Raw genomic sequence first — 20,680 nt, forward strand, 5'->3', positions numbered from 1 at the left:
GGCGGGGCGGGGGGCGGGGGTCGGGGGAGAAAAAAAAGGCAGTGCCATCTAGTGGCGAGTGTGCAGCAGGTCAAGTTTTGTGTTTGCGGGGCTTGGAACAGTTTTAGTAGAAGGTAATCATTGTTCGTCATCTTAAGGCCATGCTAAAGGAGTATTTCAGGTTTGCTTTTATTAACTGCTGAAAATCCAAGGGCAGCAACGAAAAACTAGAAATCAAAAAATTTATTTTTAGATCTTCCATCAAAGTCTTATGAATATAAGAGCTTCAGTATGCAAAGTATTTCTTGCAGTCAGATCTGTGCATTACAGAACGTCTCTGGGTGGATTCACAGAAAGGAGACAAGTGGCACTGGTAGGCTGCCTTTGGGGAGGGCTGAGGAGCAAGAATTGAAGGGGTGATTTTGCACTGCACACCTATTTCAAACTTATAATTTTGAAGCATGCGACTGTTAGCGTAAGTGAATGTTTAAATATACAGGATACTTTGAGATTTTTCTAATGCAGGTCATGAATGAAAAGCTTCAGCACTGCATGGAGCTAACAGATCTGATGCGGAATCACCTGACTGAGAAGAGGACGCTGCGCCTGGAAGGGATGATTGTCATCCTTATCACCATAGAGGTAGGTAACTTTTATGAAAGTAACTTGACAGAAAACAATAGGAGGGAGCATGACTTTGTTCTAAACGTTAAGTCTATTTGGAAGTGAGGGCAGGTTTCAAGTGACTGTGGTTAATATTTTGAAAATGCATATTATGATTTTTGGAAAAGTTCCACATTTTTATTTATTTTATTTGGCCATGCTGTGCAGCTTGCAGGATCCCAGTTCCCTGACCAGGGATTGAACCCAGGCCATGGCAGTGGAAGTGCCAAATCCTAACCACTTGACCACCAGGGAATTCCCTCCACGTTTTTTTTTTTAATTATTTGCTTTTTATTTATTTATTAAATAAATTTATTTTGGGCTGCAGGGTCTTAGTTGCGCACAGGCTTTCTCTAGTTGCGGTGAGCGGGGGCTACTCTTGTTGCGGAGCACTGGCTCTAAACGTGAGGGCTTCAGTAGTTGTGGCGCGTGGGCTCAGTAGTTGTGGCGCACAGGCTCATTTGCTTTGCAGCATGTGGGATCTTCCTGGACCAGGGCTCGAACCCATGTCCCCTGCATCAGCAGGCGGATTCTTAACCACTGCGCTAACCTGGGAAGTCCTTCCCTCCACGTTTTTAAAGATGGCATTTAGGGAAAGTTCTAGCTGTAAATGTATAATGTTCAACCCAACACCAAGCACCTGTGCCTCAGACCTGCAGCTTGCCCTGTAATGCCCTGTAATAACAAAAAAGTTATTCTTAACTTCGGGAGCATTTTTCATTAATCACGACCTTAGAAAAGTCATTTTAGTTTGTACCAGTGATTTGCTATGAAATTATTAATACTTCTCAACTTTTTTATTTGTAAGGTAATGTTTGAGCTGGGACGAGCATTTTTCTGATTAAGTGACGACCAAAGGAAAAGTGTCATTGCAAGATATACTGAAGTTCTACAATCAAAAATAAATGCTCACCTGTTGAGATTAATAGGGATTTAATTTTAATCAAGAAACTGTCACAGTGATCTTTTTCAGTTTCTAAATGTATTGCTGCTTGAATAAAAACTATAAAGAATCTGGCATTTGGGTCTATAACACAGTTTGAAAGGATAATGTTCATTTTATATTTTAAAGAACTTTGGATAATCTGGGCAGCTGGGGAATTTGGGCATTGCTCCTAACCTTTCCCCAGGGCATCCCAAGCTTGGCCCTAAGAAAACCATACAGGAACTCCAAAGTGTTGAAATTTATAAAATAAGTAGGCTTTAATGGCAAAAACGAACTTTGTATACCTATTTATTTTTAGGTGGCGTAATTTGAGTCTGACTGCTCACTGGCACTTCCCTTTTATTAATCAATACTTTCCATCCTTTCACTCCCAAGTTGGTCAAAATATTCTTCCCACAGAGGAATATTTTTTTAAGTTGCTCACATACTTAGGGAAAATTAAAAAATACCAAGTACAAAGAATTTAACACTTATGTGCTTACCATCTTGAATTGATAATTAACTTCTTAAAAACAAAGTCCTGGGGCTTCCCTGGTGGCGCAGTGGTTGAGAGTCTGCCTGCCGATGCAGGGGACACGGGTTCGTGCCCCAGTCTGGGAAGATACCACATGCCGCGGAGCGGCTGGGCCCGTGAGCCATGGCCGCTGAGCCTGCGCGTCCGGAGCCTGTGCTCCGCAACGGGAGAGGCCACAACAGTGAGAGGCCCGCGTACCACAAAAAAAAAAAAAGTCCTTTTTATCTTCATTTGCCTTATTTTTACACATATCCCCCTGCCCTACTACCCTCTCCCCATCACAATGAATTTTTCATAAGTTATATACATATCCAGAGTATTACTGTTCTAAATTGGGACACTGTCAGTCACTTTACAGCTTGTTTAACCGCTATATGGTATACTCCCAAGAGAATACACATTTATCTGTACCCTCACTGATGACATTCAGGTATATATTTGCTGGAATAGTGTGAAGTTGCCCATCCTGGTGTCTTTCAGTGCACCGCAAGAGTTCTTCTTGAGTACCGGTCTTCTATTTCAGGTACCTATACCAAGGACTATGCAACATGTGGGCATAGATAATTTAAGAATTGCTTTCTAGGGCTTCCCTGGTGGCACAGTGGTTGGGAGTCTGCGTGCCGATGCAGGGGACACAGGTTCGTGCCCAGCTCTGGGAGGATCCCACGTGCCGCGAAGTGGCTGGGCCCGTGAGCCATGGCCACTGACCCTGTGCGTCCAGAGCCTGTGCTCCGCAACGGAAGAGGCCACAACAGTGAGAGGCCCACGTACTACAAGAAAAAAGAAAAACTGCTTTCTAGGGACTTCCCTGGTGGCACAGTGATTAAGAATCCGCTTGCCAGTGCAGGGGACACGGGTTTGAGCCCTGGTCCGGGAAGATCCCACATGCCGTGGAGCAACTAAGCTCGAGCGCCACAACCACTGAGCCCATGTGCTGCAACTACTGAAGCCCACGCACCTAGAGCCTGTGCTCCGTGACAAGAGAAGCCACCACAATAAGCCCACACACTGCAACGAAGAGTAGCCCCCGTTCGCCGCAACTAGAGAAAGCCGGCGCGCAGCAACAAAGACCCAACGCAGCTAAGAAATAAATGTTTTTTAAAAAAGAAAACTCATTTCTACCTTAAAAAAAAAAAGCTTTCTAGATCCTCAAGTTCCACATCAGCACTTTCATAAACTCGCTGTGCCTGCATTGTCACCTGTAAGCAGCATATCAAGCCTGTTTTCCTTTCCCATTTTCCCAATCTCACAATGTACAGAAGGCATCTCACCCATCTTCAGTTTTAGTTTGGTCCACTATATTTTAAAACCTTTAAATATACTTGACCTGCATTTTAAAATCTTTAGAAAGCCAAGGGACAAATTGAAATACTGGTCAACAGAGTCTTCTTTAATACGAGGGGCCATTTCCAGTAAAATTTTACTCCAAGTATCAATGTGTACAATTTGCTGTTTGGGTCAACTGTGTAATTATAAAATTTTAGTACAACAAAAAGAACATGAACATTTAGTGCTTTATGGTCATGGCAAATTAAAATTTAACATTTCAACTTATACACAAATACGTAACAAAGAACAAAAAGTAAGACCTTCAAGCATAAAAATTTATTAGGATAACGTTTTGTGGGGGAAATGTAACAAATACAGTTTTCAAGAAGAAAAAGGAAGGTAACACTTGAATCGTGTACTTATGTTTAAATGGATCACGATGGACATCAACTTATTGTATTACATTCCACTAAGATATATTAAAGATATAAATTATAATTTATTTTTATTGTTTATATATAATTTAAATATTTTAAAATATCAATACTTATGTCAGAAATTACATATTTTTCAAGTATTTAAATTTATGATAAAAGCTTCAACTTTATATAGAGAGTTTTTTAAATTATTTTAGGTATAATACAAACATAGAAGTTTTTCAAGATCACAGCTTCTCTCAGAACAAAATGTCTAAGAGATTATACCAGAATATTGAGGAGAGCCTAAAAAGTTAAGTATATTCACCAGTGGCTACAGAAGCACTCCTCAAAGTGGTACCAAATTTCTGTCACAAGAGTACAGTGGGGCTTCCCTGGTGGTGCAGTGGTTGAGAGTCCGCCTGCAATGCAGGGGACAAGGGTTCGTGCCCCGGTCCGGGAAGATCCCACATGCCGTGGAGCGGCTGGGCCCGTGAGCCATGGCCGCTGAGCCTGCGCGTCCGGAGCCTGGGCTCTGCAGTGAGAAAGGCCACAACAGTGAGAGGCCCACGTACTAGGGAAAAAAAAAAAAAGAGTACAGTGGTTAAGACCAACCTGGATTTGAATCCTTACTCCACACCACTTAGTACTGGTATCATGCTGGGCAAGTCACAGAACCTCTCTGGGCCTGTTTCCTCATCTGTAAAATGAGTTTTATAGTAGCACTACCTCACAGGGTGGTTGTGAGGATTAATGGGATTAACATATGTGAAGTTATGAGTTAACTGTTAGTACAGTCCATCTGCGTAAAAACCCATATATGATTCTGAGAGTAAATGAAGGCTGAATCAAATCCCCAGGATCCCCTTTGAATCCTTAGTTAAGAAACACGTCTGAGGGCTTCCCTGGTGGCGCAGTGATTAAGAATCCGCCTGCCAATGCCAGGGGACACGGGTTCGATCCCCGGTCCAGAAAGATCCCACATGCCGCAGAGCAACTAAGCCCGTGCGCCACAACTACTGAGCCTGTGCTCTAGAGCCCGCGAGTCACAACTACTGAAGCCCGTGCGCCTAGAGCCCATGCTCCATGAGAAGCCATCGCAATGAGAAGCCCGCACACCACAACGAAGAACAGCCCCCACTCACAGTAACTAGAGAAAGCCCATGCACAGCAATGAAGACCCAATGCAGCCAAAAATAAAAATAAAATATATATATATTGCTAACATAAAAATATGGACCTGGGACTTCCCTGATCGTCCAGTGGTTCAGACTCCTCACCTTCCACTGCAGGGGGGCCGCACGGGTCTGATCCCTGGCTGGGGAACTAAGATTCCTCGCAGCAGTGCAGCCAAAACAAAGAGAAAGAAAAAAATGAAAATGGACCAGAGTGCTTCTTAAACTCACTCAAATGAAGACTTACAGAGGACAACAAACTAGTATCAAATACCTCTCTGATGGTTCACTAATGAAATCTGATGAACTGGAATCCTCAAATTTCCTTCAAGTGGCCCTTTTAGATCCTGGGTTTCCCGGCACTGGGGGATTTTCTGGAGCAGCCAGGCTTTCAGTGTTAAGCTGGGGAAGGTCTAGGCAAAGCAGCCAGCTGTTATCTTCAGACCACATTTTTAGAAATTAATGATGTTTAAACCACCACCTTTTTCAAATCAGGTCTGTGCTGGCAACTCTACAGATCTTTAATAAAACTAAAAACAGGAACCTCCCCCACCAATGATCAACTATCTTCACAAAGAAAAACAAGCTGATACATACACAGCTGTCATCAACTGGGGGAAGCAGTTTCCCCCTATATATTTCATCATTAATTTCACTTTCAAACATTAAAAACTCCAGTCACACACAATTCTATAAGCAAAATTTCAGACTCACTTTTTTTGTTTAATATTTCACAACTAACATCTTTAAAAATCCGTTGTGCTATTAATACATGTTACAACTTTTTATGACTCTTTCACTCAACTTAGCTGACTGAAAGCAGCCCGTCTCAAAAGACTACATATTATATGATTCCATTTATATACCATGCTAGAAAAGACAAAAAGTGATAGAGAAGGAATCACTGGCTGCCAGGGAGAGGAGTGGGAGGAGGTTAGTATGCCAAAGGACAGCATGAGGGAGTTTTCTAAAGTGACAGAGCTGTCCTGTATCCTGACTGGGGTTACATAAATGTGCACCTATATTCAAGTTCACAGAACTGTACACCAAAAGGAAAAACAGTTAATTTTAGTTTAAGATAACTCTAAAGATTTCTTTAAATCAGTGACTATTTCAAAAATATATTAATGATCCTGTCATTTACTGAGGCACTGTGCTAAGCCCCTTACATACACTTTTTTTATACTCACACAGCCCTGAGATAAATATTATCCCTATTTGAACAAAACAAAAACTAAGGCTCAGAGGTTAAATAACATGCCCAAAGCCAAACAGCTTAAGGGACAGAGTATGATTCCAACCCAGATCTGACTCCAAAGCCTATATTCTTAACCACTGTAAATATATATTCTCTGCCCTCTACTCATAAACACCAACCACTCTGTCTCTCCTAATGTCAGGAGGCTGTTAAGTTTTCTCACTCTATTCCTAACTTAACACTCTACAGATAATGTGAAAATGTGCAGACTGACTCTGGAGCAGCACTGTCCAGCAGAACTTTCTGTGATAAGAGAAATGTTCAATATCTGTGTCATCTAATATGGTAGCCTTGGCCCCATGTGGATACTGAAGCACGTGTGGCTACTGTGACATTAACTTACAAAGCCACATGTGGCTAGGAGCTACTGAACTGGACCAGCACAGTTCTACAGAAATAATATACCAAGAGCATGCATGCCACAGAAAGAAGCAACTTATCAAACTATGATGGCCACTTGCCAAAAGTAAAACAATTCAAGATAGATGTATAATGGAGTAAAGCTGAGAAATGCACAACGCCAAACATGTCACAAAACCACATCTTATCCACTCACCCTTCAAGATTCAGTTCTAACACCAACTTCATTGTACCAGCACACCATTTTGCACATGTGTAGTGTAGAACAAACTGTGTATTAAGTATATGATTGTGTTCTCCCCCACCAGACTGTGGGCATCTAAAGAACAGATATAGTGATTAACACATACACCAGCTGCACCCACCACCTATATTCAGAGGCTTTCTTCAAAACTAAACATTTCTTCATTCAGTTGTGGTGGGAGAAATTATCATCTTCAGTCCTTCAGCTACAAATTCAATTCAGCTCTTCAAGTACTTGAGTACCAGCAGTATATCTGAAAGTAAGTCCCTGTAAGGATCTTACAGGGGGATGGGAGATACAACATATATAAATAAATACCAAGAAAAGTAATTACTTAAGTAAGTACAATCAGTGCTTTAGGGCAGAATAGAACTGTCAGGTGTCCTGGTGGTAAGATAAACTAGAAAGCAGTCTAAGAAAAAAGCAGCCATTATCCCATTCTGCAACAGCAGAAGTGTAAGACGATTTACTGTATCCCCACCTATTACTCAGAAAAGCCTAATGAAAAAAACAAACAAACAATCAAGGTGAGCCTTGGTAACTCATCCTGGCCTCACTCACGCTACCCATGCCAGGGACTCACCCCACTCCTCGGAGCGGTCAGCCAAAACTAGGCTTAGAACAAAGCCTTCTAGATCCGAAGTCTCCATGAAAAATTCACAGCAGAAAAACATGGTATAGTTTTCTTTACACGCACACCCTGATTACCTTTTAGTTGTAACATCTTCTTTTAGGTCCTGGAAATGTGCTAATTGGAAGAGTTACAGTACAATTACAGTTACAGTACAATCTCAGGGTCAGTAATATAGGCAGCACATGGAGCTAACCGTAAAGTAGTTAAAATTCATTTAATTAGTACATTTTCCGTTTCCTCTAAAAATCAATTGGGACGGGGGTGCTGCTATGAGGAGTCTGCAAATTCATAAAGACATCAAGCATTATCCAGAGACAAATAAACTGACACTATAACTACGATTATGTAAAAGAATACAAGCTGGAAGACTAGAGAACAAAAGTCCCACACTAAAACTTCTTCAGAAAAGATTTTTTTTTTAAATCAGCCAATTTTCTCATCTCTATCAGCACACAGATTATTATTTTCTCATGACAAAAAGTCAGAGAAAATCTGTTTCGTTTTCCTAGACTGAATGGGCTTGGCTAGTTAATTACCTAACTTCTTTGAGCCTGTCTTCTCAAATTTTAGAGGAAGGAGTGTGACTAAACGCCTTCAGAGAAAAAACTGACTTAATTAACTAAGATAATTACTTACAGATTGACTTCAGCAAGAATTCCGGTTCAATCCTAATTCATCCATAAACAGGAAAAATATAGAACTGTGGTAGTTATTAAAATGTCATAAATTCTTTGAGACTTCCCTTTAAGACATGGAGCTTAATTCCTCTCCCCTTGGCTGCAGGCTGGACTAACTTGCTTTTAACTAACAGCGTGTGGTGGATGGTGATGTTTCCTCCTCACTCTTGCTTGGATCGCTTGCTCTGGGGGAAGCCAACCACCACCATGTTGTGAGGACACTCAAGCAGCCCCAGGGAGAAGAACCGAGAACTACGGAGTACTAACCCGCTGGAGTGTAAGCCGCCCTGGAAGCAGATCCTCTAACTCAGTCAACATCTTGACATAAAAAACACCTCATGAAAGACCCTGACCCAGAACTACCTAACTAAGCTACTTTCAGATTCCTGACCCACAGAAATTCAGAGATAAACAAATGTTCACTGTTTTAAACCACTTAAGTGTTGGGATAATTTGTAACAGCAGCTAATACTAAAAACTGAAATACCAGTTTTTTCAAACTGTGGACCCTGATCCATTTGTGATTTATGAAATCAATTTAAGGTACCACAATCAGCTAATTTTTTTTAAAAAATGAAACAAAAGATAGCAGAGTATATACCCATAGTAACAAGTACTATTTCCTGAAAATTTTGTTTCAACTTTACATGTATGTGGGTACCAGGTAGCATTTAATAAAATATATTTTTTAGAATCTCAATAGGAAAAGTTTGAAACCCACATGCCTACGTTAATAGGTTTAAAACAAAAAAAACTGCTAAAGTATAGGGAATCCTTGAAGGAATACAGTCTCAATAACAATCAACTATAAAATAAGCATTTTCTATAAACTTTTTAACAAAAACAACAAAATATAAGACACACAAAATACATCTTTTCTGACTTATGTTAAGCTTGCAAACACAGGTGTGGCATCTACCCTAGACTTAGAAATCAAGCATGTAAAAAAGCATGTTGTTCTCCCAATTTAAGAAATTACCCATAGGACATTCTTCAAAAAATTATGGAATGAAAAAGCTTTGGGATGTACCCACATGTATTACTTCCTCTTACGATTACTTTCATCATCAGTGTTAAAGGAAATTCCATCTTCAACCTGAGCGCAAACAAATTTTTGCCCCCCCCCCCAAAAAAAACCCCAAAGTACAGTACTGTTAAACTGCTTTCTGCCCACTGTCCAAGTCTCCCTGGAACTATCCTCTTCAGAACACAAGCAAGTGCATATATCTCTGGGTGCACCTCAGCATAACACATATCAAAACTTTCAGCAACACAAGACCCTGCAGAATATTTATGCATAACTTAACTTCTGATGAGTCACTCGATTATTTGCTTGCACTGAGATTTTCTTTGAGGTAAAATGTGTGAAACTATTTTTGAAATCCCAATTTGCCGAATTTATTTTCAAAATGCAAAACAGATCAGTACACAAACACTAAACAGATGACTTAACTTCTTTTTCTTATTACTTACTCAGGGCATTTGTGGCTCTCCCATAACCAGACTAATTGACAGCTTCCCCTGGCCCAATCCGGACAGACTACTAGCCATTCTCTGCAAGAACTAAGTTTTCTCCCCAACCTTTGCATATGTATCCATCAAAATGTTTCTACTTCAACCAGTTGTAGAAAGCAGATATAGTCTGTATAGCAGTCCTTATAATGCTATTACTTGATGATGGTGACTAAAAATCAAAATAATTGGCATACTTGGCAAAATCCAAGTATCCATCATTATGCCTTCCAAGAATTAGCAGCAAAGCCACCCAGTTCTAAATTCCAGAGCAGCAGCTCTAAAAGAAAAGACTAGGATGCTCCTGACAGCACTTTCTCTAGGAAGGAGATTCAGAGTTTCAGGAATAACCCCAGGGTTTATTTCTATACAACTATATAGAGTATGGTACTGAGAAAATATTTGTTGATCTTAAGAATAAGCATAGTTACTCTGACTCAACGCCAAATACTTGAGACACATAGCCAAGTTTCTGCCCAATGGCTTCATCTAAAACTTCAGCATTAGTTTTGCTCAGTTTTTCCTTTGGTTTCTCTTAAATCAGTTCACTCTCCACGTAAGCACTCATCAGTCCATAAACTTGAAAGTTCAAAGTCTAAAAGAATTAAGAACCCAAACATCTCTAAGGATGTCTACCAATCAAAATCACTTTAGTTTCCTAATGAGATGAAACAGATCTCAACTGTAAAGGAATACAGGAAATCCAAAGGAAACTGGCATGCCAGTCTAATGGCCAACTTTGATGTTTTAGTGATAGAAGCACCAGAAATGCTTACAGCAGGGTCAGAATTTGGTTTTGAAAGGCAGACATTTAGCCATTCACAAGTCATTTATCTAGCTGATCAAAGAACAAGAAAGTTCAAGGCAGGTATGTACTAAATCTATTACTCACTTCTGGACCACTAAAGTTACACAGCTGCTTATTTTGTCTTCAAAGAAGGAATTAGTCATCAGTAGCCCCAGGTACGACTGGATTACCAAATCACATGCAGATTTTTAGCAGGGACACTGCTGTATGTTAATTTAACTGTCTTAAGATAATAAACTTGCCTTAAGTATTTTGTGAACTATGTGCCAGGGCACTGTGCTTAGCTCTGGCTATGTCAACCAAAATGGGTTCCACATCAAATCAAGGAGCTTATATCCAGGATAGCATGCTTTAAAACCAGAGTAGCCTAGGAACTGCTGCCTCCATTTTCTTACAAATCAGGCCATATTCTTTTTTAAGTCTTCAAAATCCTAGATATGTAAAACAAAAAAATCGTTAAATGCATTCCTCAAAGGACTAAATCATACTTCTAAAGATATAAAATTCTAGCAAAATGGCAATGACGCAAAAGTAAACTTTAACATGTTAAGAATGACCATCAATGAATATTAAACCCCATGCTTGCCCTATTACCATGTTTCAGGACCTCCCCGTTAAAAGATTTCAAGACCTCTAAATTTAACAGAATGGCCAACTCTGGAACCCACTCTAACAATATCTCAGAGACCAAAGCTTCAAAGGAGAGTAAATTGTTCGTAAGTAACAAACACGCTTTGCAGACTTCGACTTTTCTGGACCAAAGCTTCATAAGCTAAAACCCAATTACTGAAATAAGCACCAAATTCAATCCTAACAGAAACGTCTTACATCACACTCATCTGGTCTGCAAGGAAGCACCTCTACCTCTACACACAGCACCAACAAGCGTATCTACTCCAGTATGCCTTCTCAATTACCACTGGCGATAAAAAAAGTATTAGTAATTTCACAACTATCTCCCTGGTTCTCAAGTCCAATCCATTTCAAGTCTTTCAAGGTTAAAATTTATGCTAATACGGGAAGCAGAGGGACAAAGCTATAGGCCAAGAGATGTCAAGCACAAGCTTGCAGAAGGACCCAAGCAGTAATTCTCCATCCCTTCCCCGAGCATCTCCAGGATTGTCCTACCTAACACTTCATGTAAACATGGGGCTTGTGACTCAAGCCTCCAGCCCCAATAGGTGGAGAGAAGTTTCCTCGCCTCGGCTGCACATGGTCTGCAGAAGTTTGGCTGGAGTAGAGCGCGGAGCCTGGGTGGGAGCGGCAGCGTACTTAGTGCTGCAGGCGGCGGCGGCTGCGGCGGCGGCAGAGCAGCAGGAGGCGGAGGCGGGCGGGGGGAGGGGAGGCGGCTGGGGGGGCGGAGGGGGCTCTTGCCGCCACAGCTCTCTCGCCGCCTCTCCCCCCCGGCGGGAGCCGCTCTCAGCCTCTTTGCACTAGTCGCTCCGCTCTCTCGGTCATGTGACCTTAACGTAACCGGACAGGAAAAGCCCCGCCGCCGCCGCCGCCGCCGCGCCGGAGACACCGACCGCGGCGGCAGCAGCAGCAGCAGCGAGAGGCAGAGGCGGCGGCGGCGGGGAGAGCACGGCCAAGGCTGCCCAGCGGTGCCTCCTCCACACCCCCCGCCGCAGCAGCACCGGCGACAGGTAAGCGCGCACCGCCTCCGCCTCCCGGGGCCGGTGCCCACGTGCCGCCCCCGGCCCGGGCTCAGGAACAGCGAAGGGGGGGCGGGGGCCACCGGAGCTCGCAAACGGTTCCGGCAGCGACGGTGGCAACAAAGAAGACGAATGACCCCAGTCCCGGGGCTTCAGCTGAAGGCAGGCGGAGGGCCCGGACCACACGGGGACCCGGTTCTGGGAAGCGAGGGCACGGGCGCCCCGCAGGGGCGGGGGCGGCTGCGCCTGGCGCCGGGGCTCTGGCCGCCTGACAAAACCATCCCCCGGAGCCAGGCGGCGGCGAGTCGGCAGCAGCTCCATCCGGGGCTTTGCGCGAGGGGGAGGGGACGGAAGCCGAGAGGGCGGGCGGCGGAGAGGAGGAGGGAGGGAGAAAGGGGAGGGGGGCGATTCGCGTTCCGTTCCCCGTCGCCGGTCCCTCCCTTCCCGCCGCCACCGCGAAGCGCGTCCCGAGCGGCAGCGGCCGGTGACGGTCCCGCGCTGGAGCCCCAAGAGGCCGGCCCGTCAGGTGCGTAATCCTTCCGTAATCGCCTCGCCGCCGCCTCCTGCTGCCACCGCCGCTGCTTCTTCGGCGGCAAGGCTGCGAGCTGCGGAAGTGGGTTTGGGGGAGGGGAGCGGAGACGGAGGGGGAGGGGAGGGATCCGGTCCGACCGGAGCAGGCCCGGCCTCTCTGGCGCTTCTCCCAGCTGCAGCGGCTCCTACAGCTGCTGCCGCTACTGCTCCGGCTCCGCCTCCCCGCTCGCGGGCGGGGGCGCGCACGCGCGCTTCCGGCCTCCTCGGGTCTCGCGCTGTCTCCCGCTCTCGCGCGCGCTCTTCCCCTCGCCCTGTCTGGCCACCCCCCCGCCCCCGGCGCCGGAGCTGTTGCGCCGGCCGGGGCGTTGCGCACGGCGTAGGCGTCGGCATTGTGTTAAACTCCGCGGGACTTGGGCGATCGCGCGCGCGCACGCGGGACTGAGGAAAGCGGAGAGCGTGCGGCGCGGCCCGAGTGCGTCGCTCCTCCTCTCCCCTCAGCCCCTCGGGGATGGGGGCGGGGCGGGGGTGCGCGGCGCCTGGCCCCGCCCCCGGCCCGGCGCCCGCCCTTTGGGGCGGGGCGGGGCGAGGCTGGCGGGACTAGGCTGAGTGGGCGGCCGTTGAGCCGCTTTCTGGCTGGGGGTGGGGGGAAACGCTGGCCCCCGCCCGTGCCGCGGGGGTGGGTGCGCTGAGCGGTGGCTTCCAGCTTCCGCTCCACGGGCGATCTACGCCTCCGGTAAGGCCGAGGCTAGCCCAGAGCTGCGCTGTGGTTGCTGGCTGCTTGGCCTTGGGGCCGGCCTCCGAGCCGCGCTCCCGGCCGATGCGGCCCTCACACCCGCGTAGGGCTCCGCGGAGGGGATGTTGGGGCGCGGAGGCTGCTTCCCGAGGCCGGAGTCGTTTTCTCGGTGTAGCGAAACCCCCAAACCATCCATTTTTAAACAAGGGTGCAAAGAGAAGTGGTAATGCAAAAGGTGCTTAGGAAGCGAGGTTTTTGTCCCTTTTAGCTGGTAGTGAATTAAGAGGGTAGTTAAGTGAATTAAGGGGTAGCAGAGCGGGCAAGAAAGTGGTTGGGCAGAGTGAAAATGTAGTTAGTTATTGCTACGCCATTTACTGCGAGAACTTCAACTGCTGAACTCCTAATTATGCCGTAGGGAAATAACCCAGGCTCGTTGCCCCGCCCCCAGTTTGCAGTGTTCCTTAGCTCTTCATCATACAATGGGCCCCCTTGGCGTATGAGTCTCAGGTCTATTCATTTTCATAGGTTATTGTTTTAGTAAAATAAAGCATTAAAAAGATCGGAATCACGGGTTCAAGCAGAATTCCAAGGTGCTCTGGGTTTCCTTCCTAGGACCGACCCTCTATGTTGACCCCTAATGGGTCACTGGAGTAGGGTGTAAGTATCACGAGCTTTTCAGTCTGAGGGACCTGATATTTTATTAGGAAATCAGAACTAAGACGTTTTAAACCCTAATTTCTCTGATTTATTACAAGCCAAAATTAATTGTTAAAGGAAATTTTTATTTTGCATTCTAAGTGATCTTGGTGTGTGTCCAGGGCATTTTCAAACTGTTAAAAGTAATTTTGAAGAAGGAAGTTTACGACTAATAATACATTCCTGTAAACTGGGCGTTTCTCACTTAATAAATGTGTGGTTTGTATAAGTTTATTTTCTAGCCAAAGACTTGACCTGTGTTGAAACCATCAACCAGATCTCAAAGTACAAGAAGTGGCATACCAATGGTATCGGTGCCACAGATAGTCAACAGTGGAGGAGCCCTGTTACAGGATGGCAGATAAACCACCCCTAAAGCTCTGCTGTACAGTCCAGCTGCTTACTTGCCAGTTTCAAAGCTTCTCTTCAGAGAGGACGTAAATAACCGGTGCTCCGCCAACTCTTCCAGTGGAATACTCCAGCAGCAGAGAATAAACACTAGATGTATTAGGTCATAGAATAAAAGCTATGACAGTTTCTTTTTTATCTTAATGGTTAATATGAACTTTGCACTGTCCTCCAAAATCTGCACTTTTGTGATATAAAAGTTTTATTAAATTATATAAAATTGCATTTACCCCAGTTCCTCCAAGAAGATATATATCCCTGTGTAAGGGGATAGGCTTTTTCCCCAGCTTGAGAATCACCAACATAGAGGTGGGAAGTGAAGGAGATGTCTAAGGCTGACCTATGGCATTGGCTTGGGATCAGCTTCCTTGGAGTTGGGAGACTCTCCTACCATTTCTTACCTGTGGCTTGTTGCTTCATCCCTAGACCCACTCACCTTTCTGTGAAGTAACTTTTGAGACTTTGGGCGAGTAGTGTAGCGCCAGGCCATCACAGTAAGGGAGGAACTGCTGGTCAGCCGGAGACTTTACCATAAATTTCAAAATACACCTGACAAAAGGGCATTTGTCACTTTTCCTACTTCCTTATGATCTTTGGGTCACAAAGCATGACCCTGAAAACCAAAAAGGGAATTGAGAATTTTTTTCCCCCTGAAGAAAAAGAAATTTAACATTCTAAGCATTAGGTCAAGAATACTTCTTAACCTTTTTTATGCTCAAGTAGGTTATAATTTTTATTAACAAATTAAACTTAAATAATTAAATATTTCTTTGAATCCATAGTAAATACGGTTGTGTTTTACAGTGCTGATATGCCCTTGATGCAGTCAGTAGCCACAGAAAGAACACTTACAAGGAGTTGGCTGGCCAAGACGGTGAAGACTTTAGGCAAGTTTGAGGCTGGTATTTATGCTCAAATGCAGAATCCCCAGCTCACATGCATGAGGTTTGCATCATGTGACATTCTCACATCAAGAAAGCTCCATATGCAAAGATAGGAATTTGCAAAACACTTCACTGTCTCTGGTTAAGTACTTATCAGACAAATCTTTTACTTTACAAGAGGCTTTCGTGTACAGTTTCTTTAAATATTGTGCACCCCTAAGTTCTGCATGAAGCAAGGGTGAACTTCAAAATAATGTGAGAACAATTTCAAAGTGTACACATGTTCTTCTATGCCCCACCTAGTCATTTAGATTCTCCATGTCCCCAGAGTGATTCTGAAGAGGGATTGTCTAAGTGTGGTCTACGGTCCCTTGTTAATCCCCAGGACCCTTTCAGGGTTCCATAAGGTCAAAGCTATTTTCATAATGATACTAAGATGTTACTGGCCTTTTTCACTGTTGACCAAATGTGTCAACATTGGGGAGATCTGCATAACTCAATGAGCTGACATTTTCCAAATAACCAATAGGCAGTGTTAAAAGTCATGAATGGGTAAACGATCCATTCAAAGTGTAAGAGACAGCAATGAATTTTACTGTAATAGAGCAGGTAAATTTCATTCATTGATGTATAAAACTTTTAGATGGCACAACTAACCTTTAAGAAACTACCACTTGTCAAATTTTGGTGTAATATCAAAGAAGAATATCCACAATTACTTGAAAAGTCTATTTAAATACTTTCTTTTTTTTTTAACTGCGTATGTGGGTGAGACTAGATTTTCTTTAATACTCAACCAAAACAGACATCACAGCAGAGTAAATGGAGAAGCAGGGTGAATGCAGAATCCAATTGTCTTCTATCAAAGAGATTTGTAAAAATATAAAAAGATGCCACTTCACTATTTTTTTGTTATTTTGGAAGATATAATTTTTTTTTCACAAAAATGTGTTATTTATATTAACATGCAACGGGCTTATTATTGCTATGTCTAATTGAACTAATAAATGTTTTTAAATTTCTCAGTTTTAATTTCTAATATAAATATCAATAGTTATATTCCATATAAACAAAAGCTCTTGATATCATCAGTAATTGTAAAGAGTGTGAAGGGCTCCTAATACCAAAAAGTTTGAGAACCCTGAAATAAAATATTGAAGTGAATTAGTCAGTTAAGACTTTGAGTTAAAATATATTGGAGCTCCTCTCTGGCATACATGGAGCTACACCTATAGGTGATTATGTTTTCTTCAGATTAATTTTACTAATCATAATTAATTAATTCAGATTAATTTTACTAATCATAATATAAGAAAAAGGAAGGCAATCTCTACTTTGGAGGGTTATTAGAAGCAAATTAGATTAGGTTTTCAATTTTGCTGTGTGGTCACATCCACATGTAAGTTTCCTTAAAGTTGGTTGTAGCATAATACCTTTCAAATTATCACTTAAATATCAACTCTTTTTAGCCATAAATCTCTGACCTGCTTCTCCTTGACATCTGAACTCCCTCCTTCTGACCTCAACTTATACTCAGAAATTAAAAACTAATTTTAATGTTAACTTAAGCAAAATACAATTAAAAAGAAATATTTTACAAATGCAATCCTTTTCAAAGTCAGAATAAGTGCCAGTGGTAAGTGTATGTCCCTCCTTTTCCTAATTACTATGGGGAGGATTGACTAAAGAAATGTTAAGAAAAATATGTCAACCTATCATCACAACTAAAGACATTTCCTAGCCTCGAAATACGGTTTTAAAATATATTAAAATTCAAACAACCAGCCTCATTCAAGTTTACTCTATAGGCCCTCAAATATTAATTATTATTAATACTAATTGAAAAAGCAGTTTTTTCCTCCTGGTAAGTGGTCTAAACTACTACTTGAAAGAATCAATCTTACTTGTGGGTAGTGCTTTTTCTATTACTGAGGTGTCCTGTGCATTACAATATTCATTTATACTTCACTTAAATAAAATCAAGGACTCCAGAGGACCCTTTTAGTGCCCTTGAAGTGGGTAATCTAAGTGGTATTTAGTACCTTAGAAGGGCTATTATCTTTAAAAAATGAATCATCAATTCCCAAAAGCTGTTTTGGTCTCCTGTTCTTATACCAAAAATGAAGGAGGAACTTGGGTTGTCAAAATATAATGTGACTGCATATGTCCCATTCAGCTGTTCCTCCAAAAGATGAGTAATTTACTCAAGGATCAGCCCACCGTGTGCTATGTGATGGCAGCTGAAAGCACTCGACATCTAGGTAGTATCCCATTTTCAGAGTGATACAGTGGTGAAGGCAAAACCCAAAGCATTAAATAATATAAACGATTATGTATATTTGGCTTTGGAAAGTGTTTTTAATTTATTTCAACATGTTATGTCTTACAGTCTCTGAATTTGCTTAAGAAAAAAGCCACTTTGTACACGTATACGTACGTAAGAAGGCATTCTGTGAAATCTCACTTTTACGAATTGACTCCCCTCTTTATCTCTACTTGTCTTCAGTTCCTCTCTGCTCACTATTCTGATTTAGGAAAAACAAATGATTTTTTTTTTTACATTCCATTCATAGTGTTGAATGGGTGGGGGCTTTATATAGGTCTTCAGTTTTATGTCAGGTTGTTGGCCCTCCGTGACTACGACTGGTAAGAACTTTTAGGAATGGCCTGTAGAGCAAGGTAGTGTCGTGGAAAGAGCGTGAAATTTACACCCAGAAGACCAGGGTTCAGCGGACTCCTGTTAGTTTACAGTTTTAACCTCTTTGAACTATCATGTAATGATTTAAGGATGTGACTTCTAGAGTCAGACACACCTGGCTTCTCCAAAGACTCTGACATAAATTACAGACAAGACTTCGGAGTTCCAGACCAACATTACTGACCGACAAGTACCCTACATCCCTACCTGGCATGTCTCAAAAGCATCTCAATCCCAACGTGTCTGGACCTAACCTCATGATCTTCCCCCACAAAACTGGGTTTTTGCCTGTGCTCCCACCACTGGGGGGAGCCCCATGCTCTATCCAGTTACACAAGTTAGAAATCTGGGGGTTACCTAGGACACCTTAATCTCCCCCACCCTCCTCCATTGAATCCACCAGCAACCAGTTCTGCTGATTTTTTTATCTTCTGTTTTTCAAATTCTGTCCATCTCCCTCCCATCTTCATCGCCACCACCCGATCTGTCATATCTCTTCTAGACCACTGGAAGACCTCCCCTCTCAACCACTTCTAACAGGCCTCCCCTTGCCCACCTCTTTGCCACCATCCCCTGTTTGGTTGGCCCTTCAGCTGCAGCCATCTGATCATGTAGATCAGCTCAGAATGATATTTATATCGTACACATCTGGTCATGTCACCTTTCTTCAAATCCCCTGTGGGAGCTCCTCACTGCTCTTAAGATATGGACCAGAATCCTTAACAAAACCTGAGCCTTCAGCTTCACCTGCCTCATTCCTCTCTGGCTTTTTGCCCTTCAGCCACATTGACCTTCTTTTAGTTCCTCAGTTGCATCTTGCTCCCTCCTGTCTTAAAGCCTTTGCAAATGCCGCTCCCTCGGCCTAGAATACTCTACCTTTGCCCAGTTAACTCTTCTCGTTCTTTAAATATCTGCTTAACTTGTATTTCTTCACAAACACCTTCCCTGACCCACAATCCCCAAATTAGACCCTAATTTTATGACCTCATAGTTCCTTATATTTTTCTTTGATAGTTCTTATCAGAGTTGGCTATTAGAAATCTGTGTATTTACTTGATTATACCCTTAAACTCTGTGTGTTCTTCATACTTGTATCCACTGCCCCTGGCACCTTAGAAAGCTCTCATCATGTGCATGACCACTTCCCAGATCTGCTTCTTAAGAGCTAGCTCTGCATGTGGGCAAGTTACTTAACTTCCCTAAGTCTAAATTTCTTCTGGAAAAAGGCTAATTAATCCTTGACACATAAGTGGTCATTTATTATTAATGCTGTGGTTATTATTGTAATTAATAATGAAACAAATAGTAAGAAGACAATATACCATGGTATTGACCAGGATTAAATGATGTGTGTGAAGGGTTATAAACTATAAAGCACTATTAAGAACATAATTATTAGCATGAAGAAACACGAGGTGACATTTTAAAATTGAAAAATTCTTCCAAAATATAGCACACATTAAATTCATGAGAATTTTGGAGTTAATCTAGGAAAAACAGAAACTGAACTTTTACCCCCAAATCACCCAACTGGTCGGGCCAACCGATGATTGGAACTCAACACTCTTCTACTCTCTAAACATGTAGTTTTTAATTTATTTAACAAATATGGAACCTCAGACAGTATGCTTAGGCACATGGGATAAAGTAATAAATGATAAGTAGCACTCAGTGCTGGCTTTCCAGAAGCATCAGGCAGGTTCACAGAGGCTCTGGAGGTAAGAAGACCCTTCAGTCTTGAAGGTCAGGGAAATTTTGCAAAGGACAAGTAGAGCTGGGGGGGAGGGGCAGGCGGTCAGTGGTGGTCCCTCTGCAAGTGGCACATTCAAAGGTCCTGCACAGAAGTTCCAAGGCCCAGTTCAAACAGGCCCCATCTCCTGACCATGTGAGTAGAAATCAGGTTGCTGAGCTGCTCAGCTTTGAGAGGGAGGCCCCTGAGCAGTGAGTGTTATGTTCTGTTAGGAGCCCAAGAATGGCCTGGTCATTCAGGACATTTTCTGGGCAAAGAAAACTGCAGTTTATCTCAGTTCACCCAGAATTTCCCAAGTGAGTGAAATACATCATTCTGTCTTCCTTATCGTCAACATACTCAGATAAAACTGGATTTGTGATCATACCTGGACTTCAGAACAATGGGACACTTGTTGATCACTTGGTAAGGACCACCAAACGGACAGTCTTGTATCAAGAAAACAGTTAGGCACAACTTAGTGTCATAAAGTAAAACTTTCTGTTGTAATTTTTTTTGCATTAGAAAAAAATTTTTTTCCATATGTTGAATATAGTGCCACTGTCCTTCCTCTAGAAGTATATTCTGACGTTATGTCCTGTCTACCTTTTTATGTTGAAAAGCCCTCCATTCCTAGCAGGTATGTAAATATTTTATGTCTTTCCTTTCAAAATAAAGAGGGAGCACACTCTGTTGGACCCCCAGTTTCAAGGTTGCTTGATTTGTTTTTAGTAGGTCTTGGCAGCCCAGAAGTCTGGGAACGAATAGTGTAGATTTTAGCACTAGAGCATGGAATGCAGAGTGAGCAGCGGTGAGGTCACCTGTAAGCCATGTTGAGGAATCTGGGTTTCATCCTGAAGGCGTCAGGGAAACAAGAGGAGGATTTTCAGCAGG

The 20,680-nt window shown here is 43.0% G+C and overlaps 2 protein-coding genes and 1 non-coding gene across 3 annotated transcripts in view; 2 read left to right on the forward strand and 1 right to left on the reverse strand.

The window, feature by feature from the left end:
• RMND1 (required for meiotic nuclear division 1 homolog) overlaps positions 1 to 1,553 on the forward strand; it is a 39,361-nt gene extending 37,808 nt beyond the window's left edge. Inside the window, exons 11-12 of the mRNA XM_007458746.1 lie at positions 505 to 621; positions 1,451 to 1,553. Coding sequence (XP_007458808.1) covers positions 505 to 621; positions 1,451 to 1,483 — 150 coding nt within the window. The 3' untranslated portion in view covers positions 1,484 to 1,553. The remainder of the gene's footprint in view (positions 1 to 504; positions 622 to 1,450) is intronic.
• Positions 826 to 897, reverse strand: TRNAG-UCC (transfer RNA glycine (anticodon UCC)). The gene has a single exon. It is a non-coding gene; the product is annotated as a tRNA-Gly (tRNA).
• A 10,327-nt stretch (positions 1,554 to 11,880) lies between the features above and the next one.
• Positions 11,881 to 20,680, forward strand: part of ZBTB2 (zinc finger and BTB domain containing 2) — a 23,942-nt gene continuing 15,142 nt past the window's right edge. Inside the window, exon 1 of the mRNA XM_007458747.1 lies at positions 11,881 to 12,098. The gene's annotated coding sequence lies outside the window, so the exon portion shown is untranslated. The remainder of the gene's footprint in view (positions 12,099 to 20,680) is intronic.

Source organism: Lipotes vexillifer, unplaced genomic scaffold (assembly GCF_000442215.2).
Source record: "Lipotes vexillifer unplaced genomic scaffold, Lipotes_vexillifer_v1.1 scaffold639, whole genome shotgun sequence".
In the NCBI taxonomy this organism is placed as follows: domain Eukaryota; kingdom Metazoa; phylum Chordata; class Mammalia; order Artiodactyla; family Lipotidae; genus Lipotes; species Lipotes vexillifer.